Raw genomic sequence first — 18635 nt, 5'->3', positions numbered from 1 at the left:
AACTATGAATACATGTGTTGGCTTCTTCTGTATACAAAAAAAAGACATGTCAAGCAAACAAAAGGATGCTTGCACTGCCGTGTTGCTGAGCGCCAGGTCTTCCTGACATCCTCTCCTGTTGGCCCCGGGTTACTGATCTTGTTCTGCCTGGTGAAGAGCTGGGTGCCTGAAGTGGGACGGGCAAAGAGGGGGAAACTCTGGCCCCGTCCCGTTCTCCACGTTTAATGAGCGCTCCGATCATGCAGGAGTAAAAGTCCAGGTGGAACAGTTCAGCGCCTGCACACACGCCCGCTGGTTCAACGTTGCTTTTCAATGAAAGAGTGAGGATTTCGGGGGGAAACTGCGCAGGGAATTACTTTATTTTAACGCCTGGAGGATTATTTTTCTCAGGTAAGTTTACCTTCATCGCTTTACGATGATGAGGATTTTGAACAGACAGCTACAATTCAAATCCACATATGTGTTTGCTGCTGCGTGGCGTGAATTAATTACCAACGTTTTTTAAATGGTGCGTAATTGCGACTCATTAATATAAATTGCAAGCACATTTGAGTACTTTTGATCATCAGGCATTTAAGACATTTGAACAAACACAACGCAAGGTTTTGGCGTTTTTTCACTTTTTATTAACTTTTTGGTTTTGCAATTTTTGACAGGCTGTCCAAATAAGCGAATCGCTGCTAATATTCAGTGTTTGTTTTCGGCAACTTTCTGTTTATTTTTTTCTAATGTTTCCCGTTTTTCTAACACCCTCTTCCTCTTTCCTAAAGTTAGGTTTTTAGCTGAATGAATTCATGATCATTCATACTGTAGCCTACAGCCTCTCAGTACTGATTATAAAATATGATCTTTGGGAAGTGATCCAGCTTTTATATTTCTATCCTGCTAGCCCAAGCCTTTATTTTGAAATGACTCATTTTGCCTGTGTAATACTCAGCAAACTGGAGAGGGGAATTCTTCAGCTTTTATTTTTATTTCATGCAAATTATGTTTGACAATTCTTTGTTTATTCTTCCTGACATTCTGTATGGTCTGATGGAGCCTGGTTAAGCACAGGTGGTCTCTATACAACATGTCCAGCAGCAGACGACAGGCTCTGACTTGCAGTCAAGCTGGTGCCAAGAATTAAAGTAATTCAGCCTGTTCTGTGCTGGATAAACAAATACTGTCCCAGCAGCCCCGACTCAAAAAGGTACAGAAATGACCTTGTAGAGACATGTTGGCTTTCCGCTGTGTCTGATATCTTCTATGATTCTTTCGTGTGCTTGTTGCTACAACACATGGCACATCAAATATGCTTACAGTACATTTTTGACACCTGTGAATGCTGGGATTTAACACTCCCTGGCACTGGGTGAGTGTAAATACTCGCTCACTGCAGGCGTGCCATCACTCAGGGACACTGTGAAACCAACTTCTACAGGTCATGAATCTTGATACTCAAATAAGCCTCATCCCCTCCTGTGCTTACCCTTGTTGCATTTACACTGGCCACCCCGGACAAGGAATGTAGGTGCCGCTGAAATGGAGGAGGATCAAAATACAGTCCTTGTGTTTTGGCGTGACGGTGTATGGCCCTAAAGTTCACCATTACTGATGAAAAAGCTGGAAATAATCAAATTAATTTCAGTGAGTTATCAGTGCTTATCAACAACGGCCTTCGAACACTTCTAAGTGTGTCACAGTTGTGTGTGGTGGTCCCTGCTTGGAGAACCCATTGTATGCTGTCCTTTGAAACAGGCACAGACAGCTACTGTACATCCTGTTTGCCTTTTAGCCACCGTATACCTGTGACACTCCTGCCAGGTGTGATTTTCACCCTGTATTATCAGATTTCTAGTTGTTACGCATCAGAAATCTGCGGAAATCTGCCCTGCAGGAGCTGAAAATGTTCATATCACTTCAACAGCATTCCAGCAGACTTTGCACAACACTGCTTGGCCTTGTAATCTTAGTAAGTTGTTTTGTGCATGTAATCCTCAGTTGAGGGAATGCTATTCCGAATTGAACTGCGCATTAATTCCTCAAACTATTTGACCAGTCTGAGCTGCCGGGTTTGAAAGGGACCGAGGCCTCTGCATAGATGCTTTCATCTTTTGAAGTGGCTGTGCAAATCCCTGTGCTTGTTTTTTTACACAGTTTTTCATGGTTAACAGTTTGTTTGATTTGTGTCCCCACCCAGCAGAAATTAGATGCAGGAGATGCTCAATTTGGTGAACGTTAAAGCATTCTGGCACTGCAAAGGCCAGCTGAAGCTGTGCTTTAGGTACCACACATGCCTTATCTAAAGTTTAACACATGTGTATGCAAGATATACAACACCCACATTGTTTTTGTTTGTTGTGGTGGTGAGGTGGTGAGTCTCTGTTTGCTTTATCCTTTAGTTAAATGTGTGTGTGAGTGTGTGTGTGGGTGTGTCTGCCAGTACCCTCGGGATCTATTATCTTCTGTACAGGAAACTCCCTACAGTGTTTGTCAAAGGATATCATTTGATCCACGTTTCACTGCTTGTAGAAGGAGGCAGTTAGAGGCGCACACTTAGAACAGAAATTAAGAGGCCTGCAATTATTGTCATTTTTTGCTCATTTCATTTGGTCCTGCAATGATGTCACGCCTTCCTTGAATGACACTTCAGAGGAACAAAGTCACCGAGCGAAGGTTTCTTTACATCGGGGAACATGGTGTTTAGATTTCCTCGCAGGTGTATGACAGATCAGTTTTGTAGTTTGCATTATCCAGTGAAGCACACTGACTCACCTCTCATATGCTGCAGGTCGGTCTCCTGTACTGTAGATGTATCTGTCCCAGCTTGTTCCCAGCCTCAGCTTTCTTACCCTGCGAGAACAAATTGTAGTCCTGACTGTGCAGCAGTGATCCATCTGCCTGTCAGAGCACAACACTGTGGAAAAATCATGTCAGTGCTCATGAATGTCAGATAAATATGTAGAGCTGCATTAGGGAAAGTCCTATCTCTGCCAACTGCAGCTATATTAATTTCACCTTAACACGATATGTTGGATTGTGGTGTGTATTCACTCACAAAATGCCATCATTAGATGATAAATCATACACCTCATGCACACTTTATGTACAGTAGAAGCTGCAATAGAGAACTGTGCATGGAAATAACTGATAGAGGTAACTGCAACAATTCATGTTATTACACCGCACACTTGTGTTCACCAGCCTGGCAGGACTGTGATGCTTTATACCATTGTGATGAAGATCCAGCACGGGATGCGGTTTCACTCTTACGATACAGTATGATACATTTCTTAGGTTTCAAAGGAATGGTTCAATATTTTGTGAAATGCACTTATTCACTTTCTTGAAGAGAGTAAGATGAAAATATAAAAAAATTATTAAAAAAAATATTATTGTTAGCTTAAAGACTAGATACAAGGGCAAACATATAGCCTGGCTGTATCCAAAAGTTTTTAAAAAATCAGCCCACCATCACTTTTTAAAGCTGGTCTAAAAACGTTTTTTTAATCCGTACAAAAACCAAAATGTGTAAAAACAACAAGTTGTGGTTTTAAGCGAGGTTATGTGCCAGACCATTTCTTGGCATAGGCACAGTGAATTCCTGGGGTTCTGTGGTCACCTCCAGGTTGCGAGGCGACCTGCGTAGACTGCACTACAGTAAGTCACTGCACCCGGCCAAGTGATAGTGCTTGATTGAATGAACATGACCTCCCTTAAAACCACAACATGTTGTTTTACACTTCGGTTTCTGTGTGAATTAAAAAAAGAAAATATGAAGTGTTAATTAGTGAGCTTTAGAGGAGCAGATTTTGTTATCGAGCCAGACTAGCTGTTTCCCAGTTTCCAGTCTTGCTAAACTAAGCTAACAAGTTGCTTGCTCTAGCTTCATATTTCACATACAGACAACAACATTTGATTAGGAGAAATTTGAATTTTTCACTGCCCCATCTGTGCTCTATTGACTGATTGACTCATTTTATTAGATGATAAATATAGTATGTATAACTAAAGTATGTATAACTGCACTCCAGCAGTTACAATTATTAGAGCATAAAAATGCAATAATGCCTATCACTCATTGACATTTCTTTGTATAAAACCTAAAAAAAAGTTTTGCTCTATTCACACATTCACACCTGACAACGCACTGGAGCAGTTGAAGGTAAAACGCCTTGCTCAGGGGCACCAGTAGTTGTGTTAAGGTTGGGACTCTTCACACCCAGATTTATCCTCCTCGACAGTAGCCAGATCAGATTGACAGTTTCCATATAACTTAAAACCCGCCCAATTTAATAAAAAACAGCCCAAATCATAAATCTGCCGGAAACCCGCGTAAAACCGTAAAACTATTACATGCCCAATAGAAAACACATCATAAGGATGCAAACCTGCGTCAAATAACCAGAGAGAAAATGTTAGATGAATAAGCTGCAACCCACAAAGAGTGTAAGTAGATCCTCCGTTATCCCTCATGACGACTGAATGCAATCAAAATATGTCTCAAATTAAATGAGTCAATAATATGAGTGAGTGGACACAACAAAGTTCAAAACCCTGCCAAATATTGACAAAAGCAGCCCAAATTTCATCTACTAGCCCAATGCTACGTAATCAACGTAATCAACGTAATCATAAACCCAATCTGGCAACACTTCCTGGGGTCAACTGGGGATCTTCTAATCACAGATTGGAAAATAAACAGGAGTATTTCTACATTGCATTTTCAATGGTAGCCTAATACTTCATATTGCTAACATGCACAGTCTGAACTGCATCACATCTGACCCTGCCTCAGAGGTCGCTGTATGATCACATGTTCCCACTTGATCAGATTGAACCTGCTGGAGTGTGGCGGCAGTGACAGACGTGATGCCGCCCTCGTGGGAAGTGCAGCATTCCTCTGTTAACTGGGAGGCCTCATTCATCACCTCCATCCCAGCGCCTCGGCACAGAGCGGGGACTGGGGTTGCTCTCATATTTAGTTCATCTTCCAGCCAGTGTAAGACTTCCTCTGGCTGTCTGTCTTAATTCAGACGTTGCTGTTGTAGCATTATCATTACTACAACAAACCTGCAGTGTCTGACCCACTTGTGTTCTGGTTAACACAGGCTACCCTTTGAATTAATAACTTTTGAATCGCAATGACAGACACGAAGATACATTTTCTCTGTCTACTGTCAACAGCCTGTGTTTCAAAATGGGATCCAGCTTGATGTGGTTGTTGGTGTCAAACAAAAGAGCCATCTGATTGAACACAGGTCCCCATTCCTTACACATTAAACTGTGTCTGTGTGTGCTCTCTAATTGAGTCTGACTCCATAGATAGAGGGAGGGCTCTTACATACCGTTTTGTTTCAGCCCAGATGTTCGCTGTGGAGCTTCTTTTTGGCAAATAGTTTCAGCCATTTGTAACCCAAATAATTGGAACAAGAAAGGGTGCGCTACGCTGACATGCAATCCATTGATTTGACTGATCTCAAAAGTAGGTGCGACAACATAAGGTATAATAAATGTTGTCTAAATGTTTACTTGGCCATGTTTGGTTTTGTGGATGCTGGAGGAGTCATTCAGCTCCGTGTTACAATCCACAGTCTGTCTGCTATTTATCCAAAGATCTCTGGAAAGTGTATCCTAGAGGCACAAGTTTACTCTGTCTTGTTTACAGCTGACACTACACTCTCAGAACTGTTGAATAAAGTGACCAAAGTTATGTTCAGCGAGTAAGCAGGAAGCAGGAAATGGGTTTCAGAGGATGACAGTGAAATATTGCTGCTTCTCTTCTCTCTAAGGTTGGGAGATTAGACAAGGACATCTGACTGACCTGCTGAACCGACACACCACCCATCATGATCAGAGCATCACTCACGGCCATTTGTCTCGGTGAGCAACCCGTCTGTCTGTCTGCAGGAGTACGCTGGTTTTGAATATGTCATCCTACACTACAACGTTTCGTATTTTCCCAGATACTCCCTGAGAGTCAGATTTCTGTACATTCACACAGCATCAAACAGCAGCATCCTCAGTCACAGAGGTTTTGTGTGTACAGTAAACACACTGATGATAACGTTAATTTGTCTGCTATTATGTCAAACTCCCTCTGCCTCACCCGCAGCGCTGCTCCTGTCCTGTGCTTGCTGGGCCAAGCCTAATGGATCAAAGAACAAGAAACCAAAGCAAGGTAGACATCATCACAAGCAAGCCTTTAATCTCCATCAGTCCCGGTGTTATTGTCTCCACTGCAGTCTCTTTAAATTCACTTATTCCAAAAATATAGACTTTCTAAATCACTTCATTGTGTAAAAGCTTTCAAGATTCATTCATAGGCTGGAAACAGAACAAAAAATAGACCTTATGATAGAGAAAATGCAATTCTTGAATACGTTTTCATTTTTGCTTGAGAATTCTTTGATTTTCCTGCCAATTGATTCATCAATTAATTGACTAATTGTTCCAGCTCTAACTAAACTGCTATCGAAACATTGGTTATATGTCATTTCAGCATCTAAACAACAATCCTGACCTGTCTAATATTTTGTCTTCCACCATCCTGCTCTACTTCTTCTTCTCTCCACAGTTGTTCCAGCCATAGAGTGTGATGTCAGAGCAGGAAAGATCAATCTCCCAGAGTTCATAGCCAAATGTCCCGCACACTGTAAGGAGACAAAGCAGCAAGTCTATGGGACAGGCGTGTTCGCCTCCATCTCCAGCATCTGCAACGCAGCCATCCACAGGTTAACAGCGGAGTGATGAATGTCAAATAAAGCGCTTTACGGCAGTCAAAGTAGCCTTTTGATATATATATATATAATATCCGAGAAAACATTTTGTGTCCACAGTGGCGTCCTCACCAACACAGGAGGAAAGGTGATAGTTAGGAAGATGGCGGGGCAGAACATCTACAAAGGCAGTAATTCCAATGGAGTGCGCTCTCTGTCTCTACCCAAGTGGAGGGAGTCGTTCGTCATCTCAGGTATTAATAATGAAGTAAACCATGTTAAGCACAGTTATTTAGAGACACACTCCAACCAACAGCTGGATCTGCTGTGTTTCAGTGGGGAAGCCCAAGAGAGGAGTGATCTACCCATCTACTCTGGACTACGTCCCCTCAAGACCAACCTACGTGAAAACGAGTGAGAGGACGGTTATTTATACACTCACATCATGCATCTTTCACGTTAATATGAATTTTCCAGCATTGCATTTAGTTAGGACAATCTGATTAGGATCCAGTAAGCAATGAACAAAAAATATGTATTTGGTTGAAACAGAGAAATTTGGTTGAAACATGAAATGTTTAAAATGTTTTTATCAACAGCATTTCACTTTTCAGACAGTTTTTGCTCAGTTTTAACCCAGACATCTGGTACACCTTCTGAGGACAAAAGGTTACTACGTACACAAATGTCCCTGCGCTTGAGTCTGGCATGTTGAACTGCGCTCAGGATGAATGGGGAGTCGTAGTGCTGCAGTCTGGTGAAGAATGTCAAGAATGCATTACAACGCAGAGGTTACTGTCGACGCTCTTCCTCCCTGTCCATCCATCTTGTACACGACCGCCTTAATCAGTCTCCTTTCAGGTCAAAAGGAGGCCATATCCCCCGCGGTCACCACAGCGCTGCCTACGACTACAGCACCTGAACCCACCACAACTACTACACCTGAGCCCACCACCACCACCACCACACTGGCTCCAACCACTACCACCACCACCACCACAACTACTACCAAGCCTCGTGCTGCTGTCCATAAAGTTAGGGATGCAGGTGATTTAAACAAACACACGCTTAAATCGTTTTTTGCATACATATGTACAAAAAGCTAATTCTCTTCTGGATCCGTGTATGCGGATTGTGTATTTAATTGGATGCAGGATGCTGCTAATGATCCAATAATACCGATCCACACAGAAAGATCCGCCGCAGCCAGTGTGCCGCCTAGCTGACATCTAACTAACATTAGCAGCTTGTAGCTAGAAATGCTGTTCGCCAGAACAAGCTTTCATTTGTGTGACACGGAGTGATGAAGATGAATGATTGTAGCTGGTAATTACAAGTCACAACTGCAAATTATGACAAATTACAGCTGGTCTGTGATGAAGTTTGCACGGTGCCGCTCAGTTGCTTGACTGACTTCACTGTACACTTGATCACCAGACCTTTCATCGCTCTTATTAAATGAAAACATTATCAGACAGTAATCACTGCGAGTCATCGGCCCTGTTTTGGATGGAAATGCAGCTACAGTGAGTAGACAATGCTGCAATATCTTAAGGTATGTGTGTGAATGAGATGGGCGGCGTGCCAGACAACCTCCCGACCATCTTTCTCTTTCATTTTCTGTAACATTATCTCTCTCCTTTCTATATTGGCACCCCATTTGTCTTTCTTCTATCCAGGCAGCAGTCACCCATACCTTGCCTCAAGTAAGTGAAACAAAGCAAAGAGGGGTTGTGGGGGTGGCATGAGGGTACGGGGGGTGTTGCTTTGCACTGGGATGTATGCCGGAATAAATGTCTACATCAAGCATGGGGTGTTTGCAGTACATTAGTCCTTTGGGAAAAGTGTGCATTAAAATGAATGGTATATTCTGTATTCAAGGTTTTGATGTTAGTTTAACGGCACAACTTGTGTATCTAATAATGGAAATCAGTTCAGTTCACTTGTTTTAAGCCAAAAAAGTAAAACAGTAAAACCATGACCTGGGTGATTGGTTTATACTTAATCCAAAACCAAGATGTTGTATTTACATTAAAATGTGTTTGTCTAAATTTGCCCACACTCACACTGGGATAGGACAGTCACAGAATGAGCAAGGAAAGAGACCCAGCCAAGGTATGTCAATACTTTTACTGATTCTGCTGCTCTTGGAAAGTCTCTCACAGCCCATATCACAAAACTAAACCATGACATTTCTTCAAAGTATTCAGAGGAAGTGCCTATCCAAATAGATTCCCACAACGTGCCAGTGCAGGTAAACCAAGCTTTAAACTTCCTCATGTCTTCTTTTCATTCTACCTTAACCATAAAACCATCTCAACATTTGCTCTTTGCCCTGTCTTCCTTTTGTACCGATACATGTAAACTCTGCATGGCATCTCTGTTCGGTACACGCACTGCTGCTTTAAAAGGCTTTTACTAGTTTTCTAACACAGTGCCGGACCAGATTGTTCTATTGAAGCGGAACATCTGTTCTGTTGTCTTTCAAGGTCAATTTTTAACCTAGTGTTTTTAGTGTGCTCCATGTTTACTGTCAGTGCACATACAAAGGACGAGTGTCGTTACATGTTGCCTCGTAATGAATACGTTTGTCTCCACATCTTGGGCCCAGGTCTGCGCAGACCGGAGGCAGGGTCGGCTATCAGGAGACAACCATCCTCTCCAGTTGCCCCAGGTCAGCCTCATCATTAACACACACAGAAACAGAGTAACAAACAGGTGGGACTGACAGGGAATGTGGGTCAAGGGCTTCAGGGGGGGGGACAGATGACTTTGTTGGAACAAGAATCCCGAAAACGAAGACTGCTGTAAGTCTGACCTCGTATCCAAACCCATAAGCTCCTGTGATCTTCACCCCAGGGTCACCACTAATCCACTCCATCAAGCGTCTCATCTAACATTCCTTTCACGATAACCACTGTTCTCTGTCATCGGGCACATCCTCTTGTTCCTGTTTTCATTTGCTAAGATGAAAAGGCAAATGAAGCTGAGTTAAGGCCTGTAAATACGCCCAGCATATCTCCTTTTGTTTTTGATATCATGCTGCGGAGACAATGCCTTCAAGTTCACTCAAAGCGAAACAGCTGGGCTACATTTGTGGATGGAGCCCCTGAACTGAAACTCTCTCCCCCCCCCCCCCCCCCTCTCCTTTTCCGTTCTTCTTCTTCTATCTGCCTGTTTCTTATTGCTACAAACAGCTTTTAACAGGGTTCAGCCAGCTTCACCCGAGAGGACTCCAACCATGAGCCAGTCAAACCCCGGTAAGTATCTCCAGACCTTGAGCAGGACATCCCAAACTGTCCTAGCAGTTCTCGACACTGACGTAGAGAAGTAGACAGGTCTGATCAAACAGGAACGAGGGCAATAAAACCCCGGGTGTTCACTAACCCTCTGTGAGATGCTTTGGTTCAACTTTACAGAAATACAATTACATATTTCCACTAAACCCCACATGAAAAATTGAGCAGAGAGTATGTCAGTACGCCTCAGAGATGAGCGATGATGTGATATCATCATCCTGAATTCACCTTGCACCCCATCTCCACTATTCTGAGTCACCAGCAAACTCTCGACTCTCTCTTTGAGATAAGACCACGATGAGAAAGGCGCTCCGTCGGTACTGTAATAACATCTTATCACAGATCCCATCTGGGCTGGCCTCTTCCCCTCCCTTGTAAAAGCTTGCAGAGAGGGAGAGAGAGATCAAAGCAGCAGCACCAAGTGGCGCGATGCTGCTCCCAGAGAGACGTACATGGCCCGATCCACAGCGCTGCAGGATCTGGGCCCAATCTCCAGCCTGTCAAGAATAGAAAGCTCTCGACATTCAACCCAGACTCGGTTTGGCTCGCTGAAGAATACGCTTCTGTTTTTGCTTCTGTGGAATGCAAAACCATATATCCCTAAAATTAGACAGGGCTGCATCCATTTAAATGACGGTTGATTGTATGATAGGATTTCTATTATGCAGTGTAAGCTGTTTCAAGCTAGTGCATCGTTTATCTGGCGAACCTGTTTCTGCTGAGCATATTTAAAGTATCTGGTCAGTGCAGAGAACAGCTATTCAGATCGGCAGCTTGTGGATAATAATGTGAGACTTTATAGGACCCCTTAGGGAAATTCTTCAAGCTTAAGGTCAGAGGTCAGAGGTGAGGATCAGCTACACAGCAGCGCCACTGGAGCCGGCAGGGATTCAATTTCTTTTTCGCCGATACTCCAGCAGGGTCTATGCTTGCCGGCTTTGGAGTTTATGAGTTGAAGGGTTTTCTCCCCAGTTGCTTTGCCACCCGAACAGATGTTCACATTTACTACTCAGCTTTCTGGAAATGTTATGACCCTGTTGAGCTTTACATTTGTAATGAGATATGCCCACATGACAACCACAAAGATTCATAAAAAAAACCTTTGTAACACATGTTGAGATTCTTTTCGTTGGCGTGAAAATGTTTTATGGCTTTCAGAGAAATTGCATATTACCAACTCTCCTGCAAACATATTGCAGACTGAGCAGCAACCCAAGGTGAGGATCAGTGTCCCCGATCCCGGTCTGACCTTCTGGCCGCAGTGACCACTGAAGTGGCTCTGATCAGGAGAGTTAAACTCAATCCTTTTAAAGCACCAGTTTCATCAGAAAAAATAACACCACTGTCTGCTGTATAGCGCTGGGCCTTGGACCAGCAGCAGATTAGGCTAATCTCTGCGTCCTACTATCTACACTGTCCCTAGTTTGACACCAACTTTAGAATAATACTCTCACGCTTCGCTGAGCCGCTGGCTGGTCTCTCCCAGCCCGACCCGGTCAACAAAGGCCCTGCTCTCTTGCTGCCACTGGATGGGAATCTCAGAGCCCAGGCTGTGTGTTTGTGTAAGCTACCAATCCACCACAGGGAGGGGTTAACTGAAGTGTGTTGTCATGGCTCAGTCAGTTTAGACAGATGCCATGCACTGTTACGGTTTTGCTCAGCTGTTTGGACTTCTGGTGTTCAATCACATTTCGATTAACTTCAGGCCATGCAAGAGTCTGGCCAATTAAAGAGCCTGGTGTGTTTGCCACGTTTCAAGTTTAAACTTTGAGTCTGTGTCAACAAACTGTGTTTCCAAGAGCAGCAGGGAGAAAACAGAAAAATTGGAAAACTTATTTTCCCTGAGAGGTGGGTTTCCTCTGTCTCTCTACCCTCAAAGAGAGTGAGGCTAAACTTCACTAAAACAACCTTTAGTCAGCTCAGTCACTGTCTGACTGACTACTGTATGTTTAGTGTCAGACTAGAGGCTGAACATCTTGTGCATACCCCACTAATAACATGGCAGGTTTAGTGGAGGTCACAAGTATGCTCCTCCTCTATGCGTGTCCTGAACACAGCTTTCTAATCTTCCCCTGCACAGCTTTTCCCAGAAGGGATTGGGCGCCTCCCTCCTTACCTCGTCCTGATTGGTTCCCAGAAGCTCGACAACCAGCAGGTACACCAACCACAAAATAAGATCATTCTTCTTTAACAATTTATATGCTTATTCTAATACAAATGTAAATGCAGCTGGTGTACAAGGCTCCAGATTCAACTTTTTCATCACCCTCATCAACTGTTATTTTCTTATTTTCTAACAAATTTGTATTGATTAAAAAAAATCTTGCCATTAGTAGTTTTAAATTATGCATTACAAGCTGCCTAAAGCTAGTGTGAGTATGTTCAGGTCATAAAAACTACATTTTACAAGTTTACATTGGAACACATCATGATAACGTTATAATTCAACTTTTCCCAATACTCTGTTTTACTAAGTAAAGCTTGAACGCACCATAAAGTCACTGAAACCTCCGTACGATAACTGTTAGTTCACGCGCTGCCAACGTTAGTAGCTCTTCTCTTCCCATTTCAACACAGATTTCTTGTTCACAAAGTAACATTATCATGGATTAACGGTGGAAGGGGGGGTTCATAATCACGGATCCGTTAACGACACTCAACTATCATGTTTACCATCTTAGTTAACTATTTTTAACATTTGTTAATTAGCACTAAAGACAAAGTCCAGCAGAGGCCTATGGGTGCATCATTAGTCATAAGTCAGCATTAAATACCTTACATGTAACTCTTGTAACTGCTGATGCCTCCACCTTTTCTGCTGTACGTTCAGATGTTAGTTATGCAGCTCCAGACTCAGGATACACGTGGAGTGAGACGGACACACCTGAGATTACAGGTAAATCACGGTCTAAGGCAGCACCGCACCACAGTTTGGTGTGCGCTGCCCCCCCCTTCATAGCGGCAGGTTGCTACACCTTGCGTCCATTTGTGTTGCATGTGCAAACATAGCATGCCCGTGTCACTGACAGAGTGAGGTATCTGCTGACCATGTATGTTTTGACTTGGCTCCATCTGGGAGTACATGCAATGTGTCTCTCCGGACGTTGTCTTTACATGCCATCTGCCTGCCATGTGAGAGAGTCCTGTGAAGTGCAGAGGAGAAGAGCATTATATTATTATTGTGTGCATGTGAGTGAAAGTGAGAGAGAGAGAGAGAGAGAGAGAGACACTGTGAGTGATAATTCTGCACAAAGCCGTTGTTTTCACTGGTATGGGATTGGTTGTGTGACCAATCACAACCATGGAAATGTGTGGTTTTCCCTCTGAGGTTCATTGTGGGAATACTAACAGGTGTCACAACGTCCTCCTCTAGCTCGGGATCACAGGCCTGATATCTCAGAATATGAGCGCTGGTTTTATAACTTTGGACCGTACCGTAAGTGCTTTTTATATTCTTTTTACTGGGAACTAACAAGTCTTTGGGTTCAGGTTTTTATATATTGTCATATGTACAGATTGCAATTTTGTGGATGCCAAACCTGTTTGAGTGTTTTCTCTCAGTGACACACCTTCCCGGACCCGACCACACTCTCATATTCCCATTTTATGTTCTAACACAGGACTAGTTTAGTTTCCATCTTGTTTCATTTAGTGTTTAAATGGGCCGTGTCGATGTCATTCTGACTCGTCTAACTCTCGGCAAGAAATCTAATCCACGTATTTATGTTGAACTATTCCATTAAGTGGAATTTGTTTTTTGTCACAGTCTTAACATTAGATTACAATATGGCCCTTTGAAAAAACACACAAAAGAGCATGCAAAAAAACCCACTCTTTCAGAAGACCGTCCGTGGTTCCATCTGTTTGATGACACAGCCGCAAAAATACCATGGAGCTGATGGGAGCACGCTGTAACACCATGACGTGTTTACATTTGATTCACATGTGTCACAGTCTCACTGACAATGTCTTCACTTTTAGTGCCTCGCTCCACTGACTCAGATGGCCACCGTAAAGTGCCATTGGATACAACCCAAACTAGAGGTGAGCAGTGGTTACCATGGTTTGTATCCAGGAAAGCATCAGACACATCAAATAGCATCTACAAAGCAATCCTACTCCTTTCTGTCATTCGCTCTGCTATTCAGTGAGTTGTAAGGTTTTCCTAACTGCTGCGGCTTTAGCCTTCTGATGAGTAGAACTTACAAAAAGGATGACAAAGAAATCGACCTTTCGATGTAGCCACCATTAGTTCTTACGTGCTGCTTCGTGATAGAAATGTGCTAATGCTGAGCTTGTATGATATCATCTATGCAGTGGAGCCAGTGGACGCTTGGAAGCCAGACACAAATCCTTATGAATCAGGTAAGACCGCTTGCACTACTCCTCTCTGTGCACCAAAAGAGTCACTTTGCCACTAAGTTCTCAGTTCAGACTGTCAGTAACCAAACCGAGGCCATCCAAGGGAAAAAAACATCTGGGTTTCTGCTGAGCCTGTAATTGAAGGGATTCGGAGTCAAATGGCACGGTGGTTGCTTGAGGATAAAATCAGTTCCTTTTTGGCATACTTATTGCCACAACAGATACAAGCAAACATTTGGGGTCTCTAGAAAGTGGATGGCTGGGAATGTGTCATGCGGCTCAATGTTAGAGCGGGTCGTCAATCAGAGGATTGATGGTTCAATCCCCAGCTCCGCTAGTTCATGTCGATGTGTCCTTGGGCAAGACACCTAACCCCAAATTGTGTATGTGTGCGTGTGATTGATTAGATTGTCCTGATGGCATAATTCATATCGGTGTATGAATGGGTAAATGAGTGAATGAGTGAAGGACATGTAGTGTAAAAGTGCTTTGAGTTAGCGAAAGACAAAGCGCTGTACAAGTACAAGTCCATTCACCATTACCATTCATGTTCAATGGACATTTAACCAAACAAACTGAGACAACTTCGACTGACCCTTTCTCTTAAGATTTCTCTTGTGATTACAAGGGTTTGGACTTCAATAATTTTGAGAATGCATATGTCAATGATTATTAAAGGTCCAGTGAAATGTGGGGAAAGTATTCTTTACAGTATAAAGCCTGAAAAGCAGATTTTAGCAGAAAAGCAGACTTGTGTGTTTTTTCATTTTCAGGCTTCAACGTGAGGGAGCAGGAACCTGCACCCAGAGCACCTGAGGTTGTGTCATCACAAGGAGACCCAAGTATGTCCTTCACACTTTTTAAAAGCCACTATTCACAAAAAAATGTTTGTTTATTGCATCTTTGGATTTTGACAATCCTGGTGAAAATTGGGACAGAGCATTTGTTTCATAGTCGCGGCGTCAAATTCTGTGGCGCGCATTAAACGAACCCTAATGGCGCGCATTAAACGAACAGATTTGTTTACATTCAGTGTTTCTCACCAAAACCTATGTATCCTTGAGACCCAACAAATGTGTTTAATGATTTTGTTCTTCATAAAACACTTACAAAGACAATTTGCATTAAATACATTGTTTTCGTACATGTTTGCTAGCTAGCAATTGTCTTCTTCCCTGCCTTTGCTAGCTCAATGCTATGTTCCAACAACGATTGTCAATCAGTGAAAGAGCATGAACCACCCATGTCATGCAGCAGGCATAGCATGACTGCTATGACTGCTGCATGTTCTAACAAATGTCACGCATTGAACCTGTAATAACTGATTTACCAAACACATGATTTTGCAGATTGTATGGTGGACCTGGCCTTCCTGATGGACGGGAGCTGGAGCATTGGGAAGAGGCGCTTTAAGATCCAGAAGGACTTCCTGTCTGAGGTGGCTCAGGTCATCAGCGTGGGTGTGGCTGGACCCATGATGGGCGTCATCCAATACGGGTAACCGCACTGCTCCTGTCGTGTTACTGTGAACCAGTTATGAGATAAGGAAACAATGTGATTACTCGTTGTTTTTGTCTGAAGGGATGACGCTGTGACAGAGATCAGTCTGAGGTCTTACTCCAACTCCAGAGAGGTGAAGTCAGCCATAGAAAAGATTGGGCAGAAGGGAGGCCTCTCCAATGTAGGTGAGTGACCCGCTGTTAGCTGCCAGGTACAGTAAATGCCACCAAATGCAAGTGTGAAAGTGAAAGAGGTGCAATTATCACATGGTCTACTACCCAGGCACATTTTGACATGCAGGGATAGAATTAAATCTAAATTTGCCGCGAGACACTGTGAGCTAAATTATAGTCCTGCGTCTGTGAGCCTTGTTTTCCTTCTGCGCTGACCAAAAAGCATTTGGTTTTACCAGTCCGTGGGGGTCAGCTCTCAGAGTGCTGTTTTTCTGCTTTGGTTGGTGCGTCAGCATGATGCATCCACTGCCACATGTGTCTTTATAAACTTGCTAAATTTTGCATCCACGTACAAATAGTGTTGTTTGCGTTTTTGCCCAGAAGTGCTCTTTAATCATACGAGTGTGAGAGGTTGAGGTCTCCGACAGGGCCTCTCCTGCTCTGCCATGGTGTAGACCACCAACGACACAAGGACGGACTAAATGATAGGATATCACTATTTTTGTGATGATGTACGTTTAAAGCACATGTGTATATTTGTACACTACCATGTAAAGTGTTTATGCTGCATACAGTATTTTTTTTAGGAAGGTTGCTTCTACACATATTATTTAGGAATAGCTTCGAAAAAACTCAGTCCACTGAATGTACATAATGAGCACTTTCAAAACATGTGTATATATATATATATATATATATATATATATATATATATTGTCATTTTGTTTCATTTTATACTCTACAGTCCATGTGTATTTGTATTCATTGGTTGCGTAAGAACTTTGCGAACAACAGATTGGTTCTTCTCTCTCATCTAGTCTCATCCTGAATGCATTCCTGCATTTCAACCACAGGCTTGTACAGAGAGTGGCTGTAGCATAATGTTAACAGTCTTCCTGCTGCCCCCTGGTGCACTGACAGGAAAGGCCCTCTCTTACATCAACAAGCACTACTTCAGTGACGCCAATGGAAACCGAGGAGCAGCTCCCAACGTCGCCGTGGTGCTGGTGGACGGCTGGCCCACTGACAAGGTGGAGGAGGCCTCTCGGCTCGCTCGCGAGTCTGGCATCAACATATTCTTCGTCACCATCGAGGGCCCCGATGACAACGAGAAACAAAACCTGGTTGAGACCAACTTTGTTGACAAGGTGGAGTACTGTCACAGAGGCGTGTCAATGCTTTGATTAAACACGCCGGTTTTGAAACAAAGTGTGCCCTTCACCCCACAGGCTGTGTGTCGGACCAACGGCTTCTTCTCCCTGCCCGTGACCAGCTGGTTTGCTCTGAGGAAGGCCGTGCAGCCCCTGGTGAAGAGAGTGTGCGACACAGACCGCCTGATGTGCAGCAAAACCTGCCTCAACGCCGCCGACATCGCCTTCGTCATCGACGGCTCCAGCAGCGTGGGAACCGGAAACTTCCGCACGGTGCTGCAGTTTGTGGCCAACATCACGCGGGAGTTCGAGATCTCTGACACCGACACGAGGGTCGGAGCTGTGCAGTACACCTACGAGCAGAGGCTGGAGTTGGGCTTCGGCCAGTACAACAACAAGGCCGAGCTGCTGAACGCCATCAAACGCATCAACTACTGGAGCGGCGGGACGAGCACCGGTGCCGCCATCACCTACGCTGCGGAGCAGCTGTTCAGCAAGTCCAAACCCAACAAACGCAAGATCATGATTGTCATTACAGATGGGCGCTCCTATGATGACGTCAGGGTTCCTGCACTGGCTGTCCACAGTCAAGGTTAGAGGTCAAGACTTTAGAGACTTTAGGGAGATAAGGTTCAGTCAAGCAGTGATTATTTCCTTGTATTTATAAAACATTTTTACCTCACTAAATAAAATATTGAACGCATGATAATAATCTAAAACTAGACTTTTAAATACTTAAGCGGAAACAGGCTTTGAACCAGAATCAACAACATAATTGTCTCACTGTGTCACTCCGTCCACTGTGAGGTTGTGTGTTTGAGGTAAAACAACACATGTGAAGTCTGTCTGTGTAATCTGCTGTCCCTCCTTGTGATCTAGGTGTGATCGCCTACTCCATCGGCATTGCCTGGGCAGCCCAGGATGAGCTGGAGTACATCGCCACAGACCCCGACAAGGAGCACTCCTTCTTCGTGGACGAGTTCGACAACCTCTACAAATTTGTACCCAAGATCATCAGCAACATCTGCCAGGAGTTCAACTCCCAGCCCAGGAACTGAGGCCAGACGGGAGGAGGGGAGGGGAGATCCTGGGCCGTCTTAACAGAACACCGTTTGTAAATTGACTCACTCTGTTGCCCAGATGGCGGCGCTGGATTGGCTGCAGCGTCCCATATTTGAACAGGGAGGGGTTTTGAATTTAGGTGAGGATAGTGGGTTCTTAAAGTGAATCCGCATACGGTGCTAACGGTAAAGGGTTTGCAGTCACAGTGACGTATTGACATCTCACGTTTACTGTGGTGCCTGTTCTCTGTTGGTGCCATGAAGAGAACAGATTATTACTAATCATTTAATAAGTCATCCTTTATAAGTTTTAGGTTTATAAGTTGTAAATAAGGGTTTTTATTAATGTTAGGTTTGTGAAATATCCCCCGACATGAAACTTTTTTAG

The 18635-nt window shown here is 43.6% G+C and overlaps 1 protein-coding gene across 3 annotated transcripts; it reads left to right on the top strand.

Moving 5' to 3' along the window:
- Positions 1-5831: 5831 nt before the first annotated feature.
- Positions 5832-18244, top strand: vit (vitrin). Of its 3 annotated transcripts, none has more exons than XM_076077163.1 (22): positions 5832-5865; positions 6098-6163; positions 6560-6716; positions 6822-6955; positions 7038-7115; positions 7599-7748; positions 8381-8407; positions 8778-8816; positions 8905-8953; positions 9305-9375; positions 9899-9961; positions 12081-12155; positions 12831-12896; positions 13374-13436; positions 13982-14044; positions 14318-14365; positions 15136-15204; positions 15712-15859; positions 15944-16047; positions 16957-17183; positions 17265-17778; positions 18066-18244. In XM_076077163.1, exons 1-22 carry the CDS (start codon positions 5832-5834, stop codon positions 18242-18244), a joined length of 2424 nt encoding a protein of 807 aa, XP_075933278.1. The 3 variants fall into 3 exon arrangements, with proteins under 3 accessions (XP_075933278.1, XP_075933279.1, XP_075933277.1); XM_076077164.1 differs by having other exon boundaries at positions 8905-8955; positions 9313-9375; XM_076077162.1 differs by having other exon boundaries at positions 7563-7748; positions 8905-8955; positions 9313-9375.
- The last annotated feature ends 391 nt before the right edge of the window (positions 18245-18635 follow it).

This window comes from Anarhichas minor, unplaced genomic scaffold (assembly GCF_050575085.1).
Source record: "Anarhichas minor isolate MPS153535 unplaced genomic scaffold, ASM5057508v1 ptg000058l, whole genome shotgun sequence".
Classification (NCBI taxonomy): domain Eukaryota; kingdom Metazoa; phylum Chordata; class Actinopteri; order Perciformes; family Anarhichadidae; genus Anarhichas; species Anarhichas minor.
Note: the sequence above shows the minus strand (reverse complement) of the source record. Positions and strands in the feature narration are given on the sequence as shown.

Coding starts and splice junctions, on each gene's coding strand:
- vit (XM_076077162.1), top strand. CDS start 5,832: ATGATCAGAGCATCACTCACGGCCATTTGTCTCG. Junction 12,897..13,373: donor GGACACACCTGAGATTACAG/GTAAATCACGGT, acceptor GTCCTCCTCTAG/CTCGGGATCACAGGCCTGAT. Junction 16,048..16,956: donor GGGAGGCCTCTCCAATGTAG/GTGAGTGACCCG, acceptor GTGCACTGACAG/GAAAGGCCCTCTCTTACATC.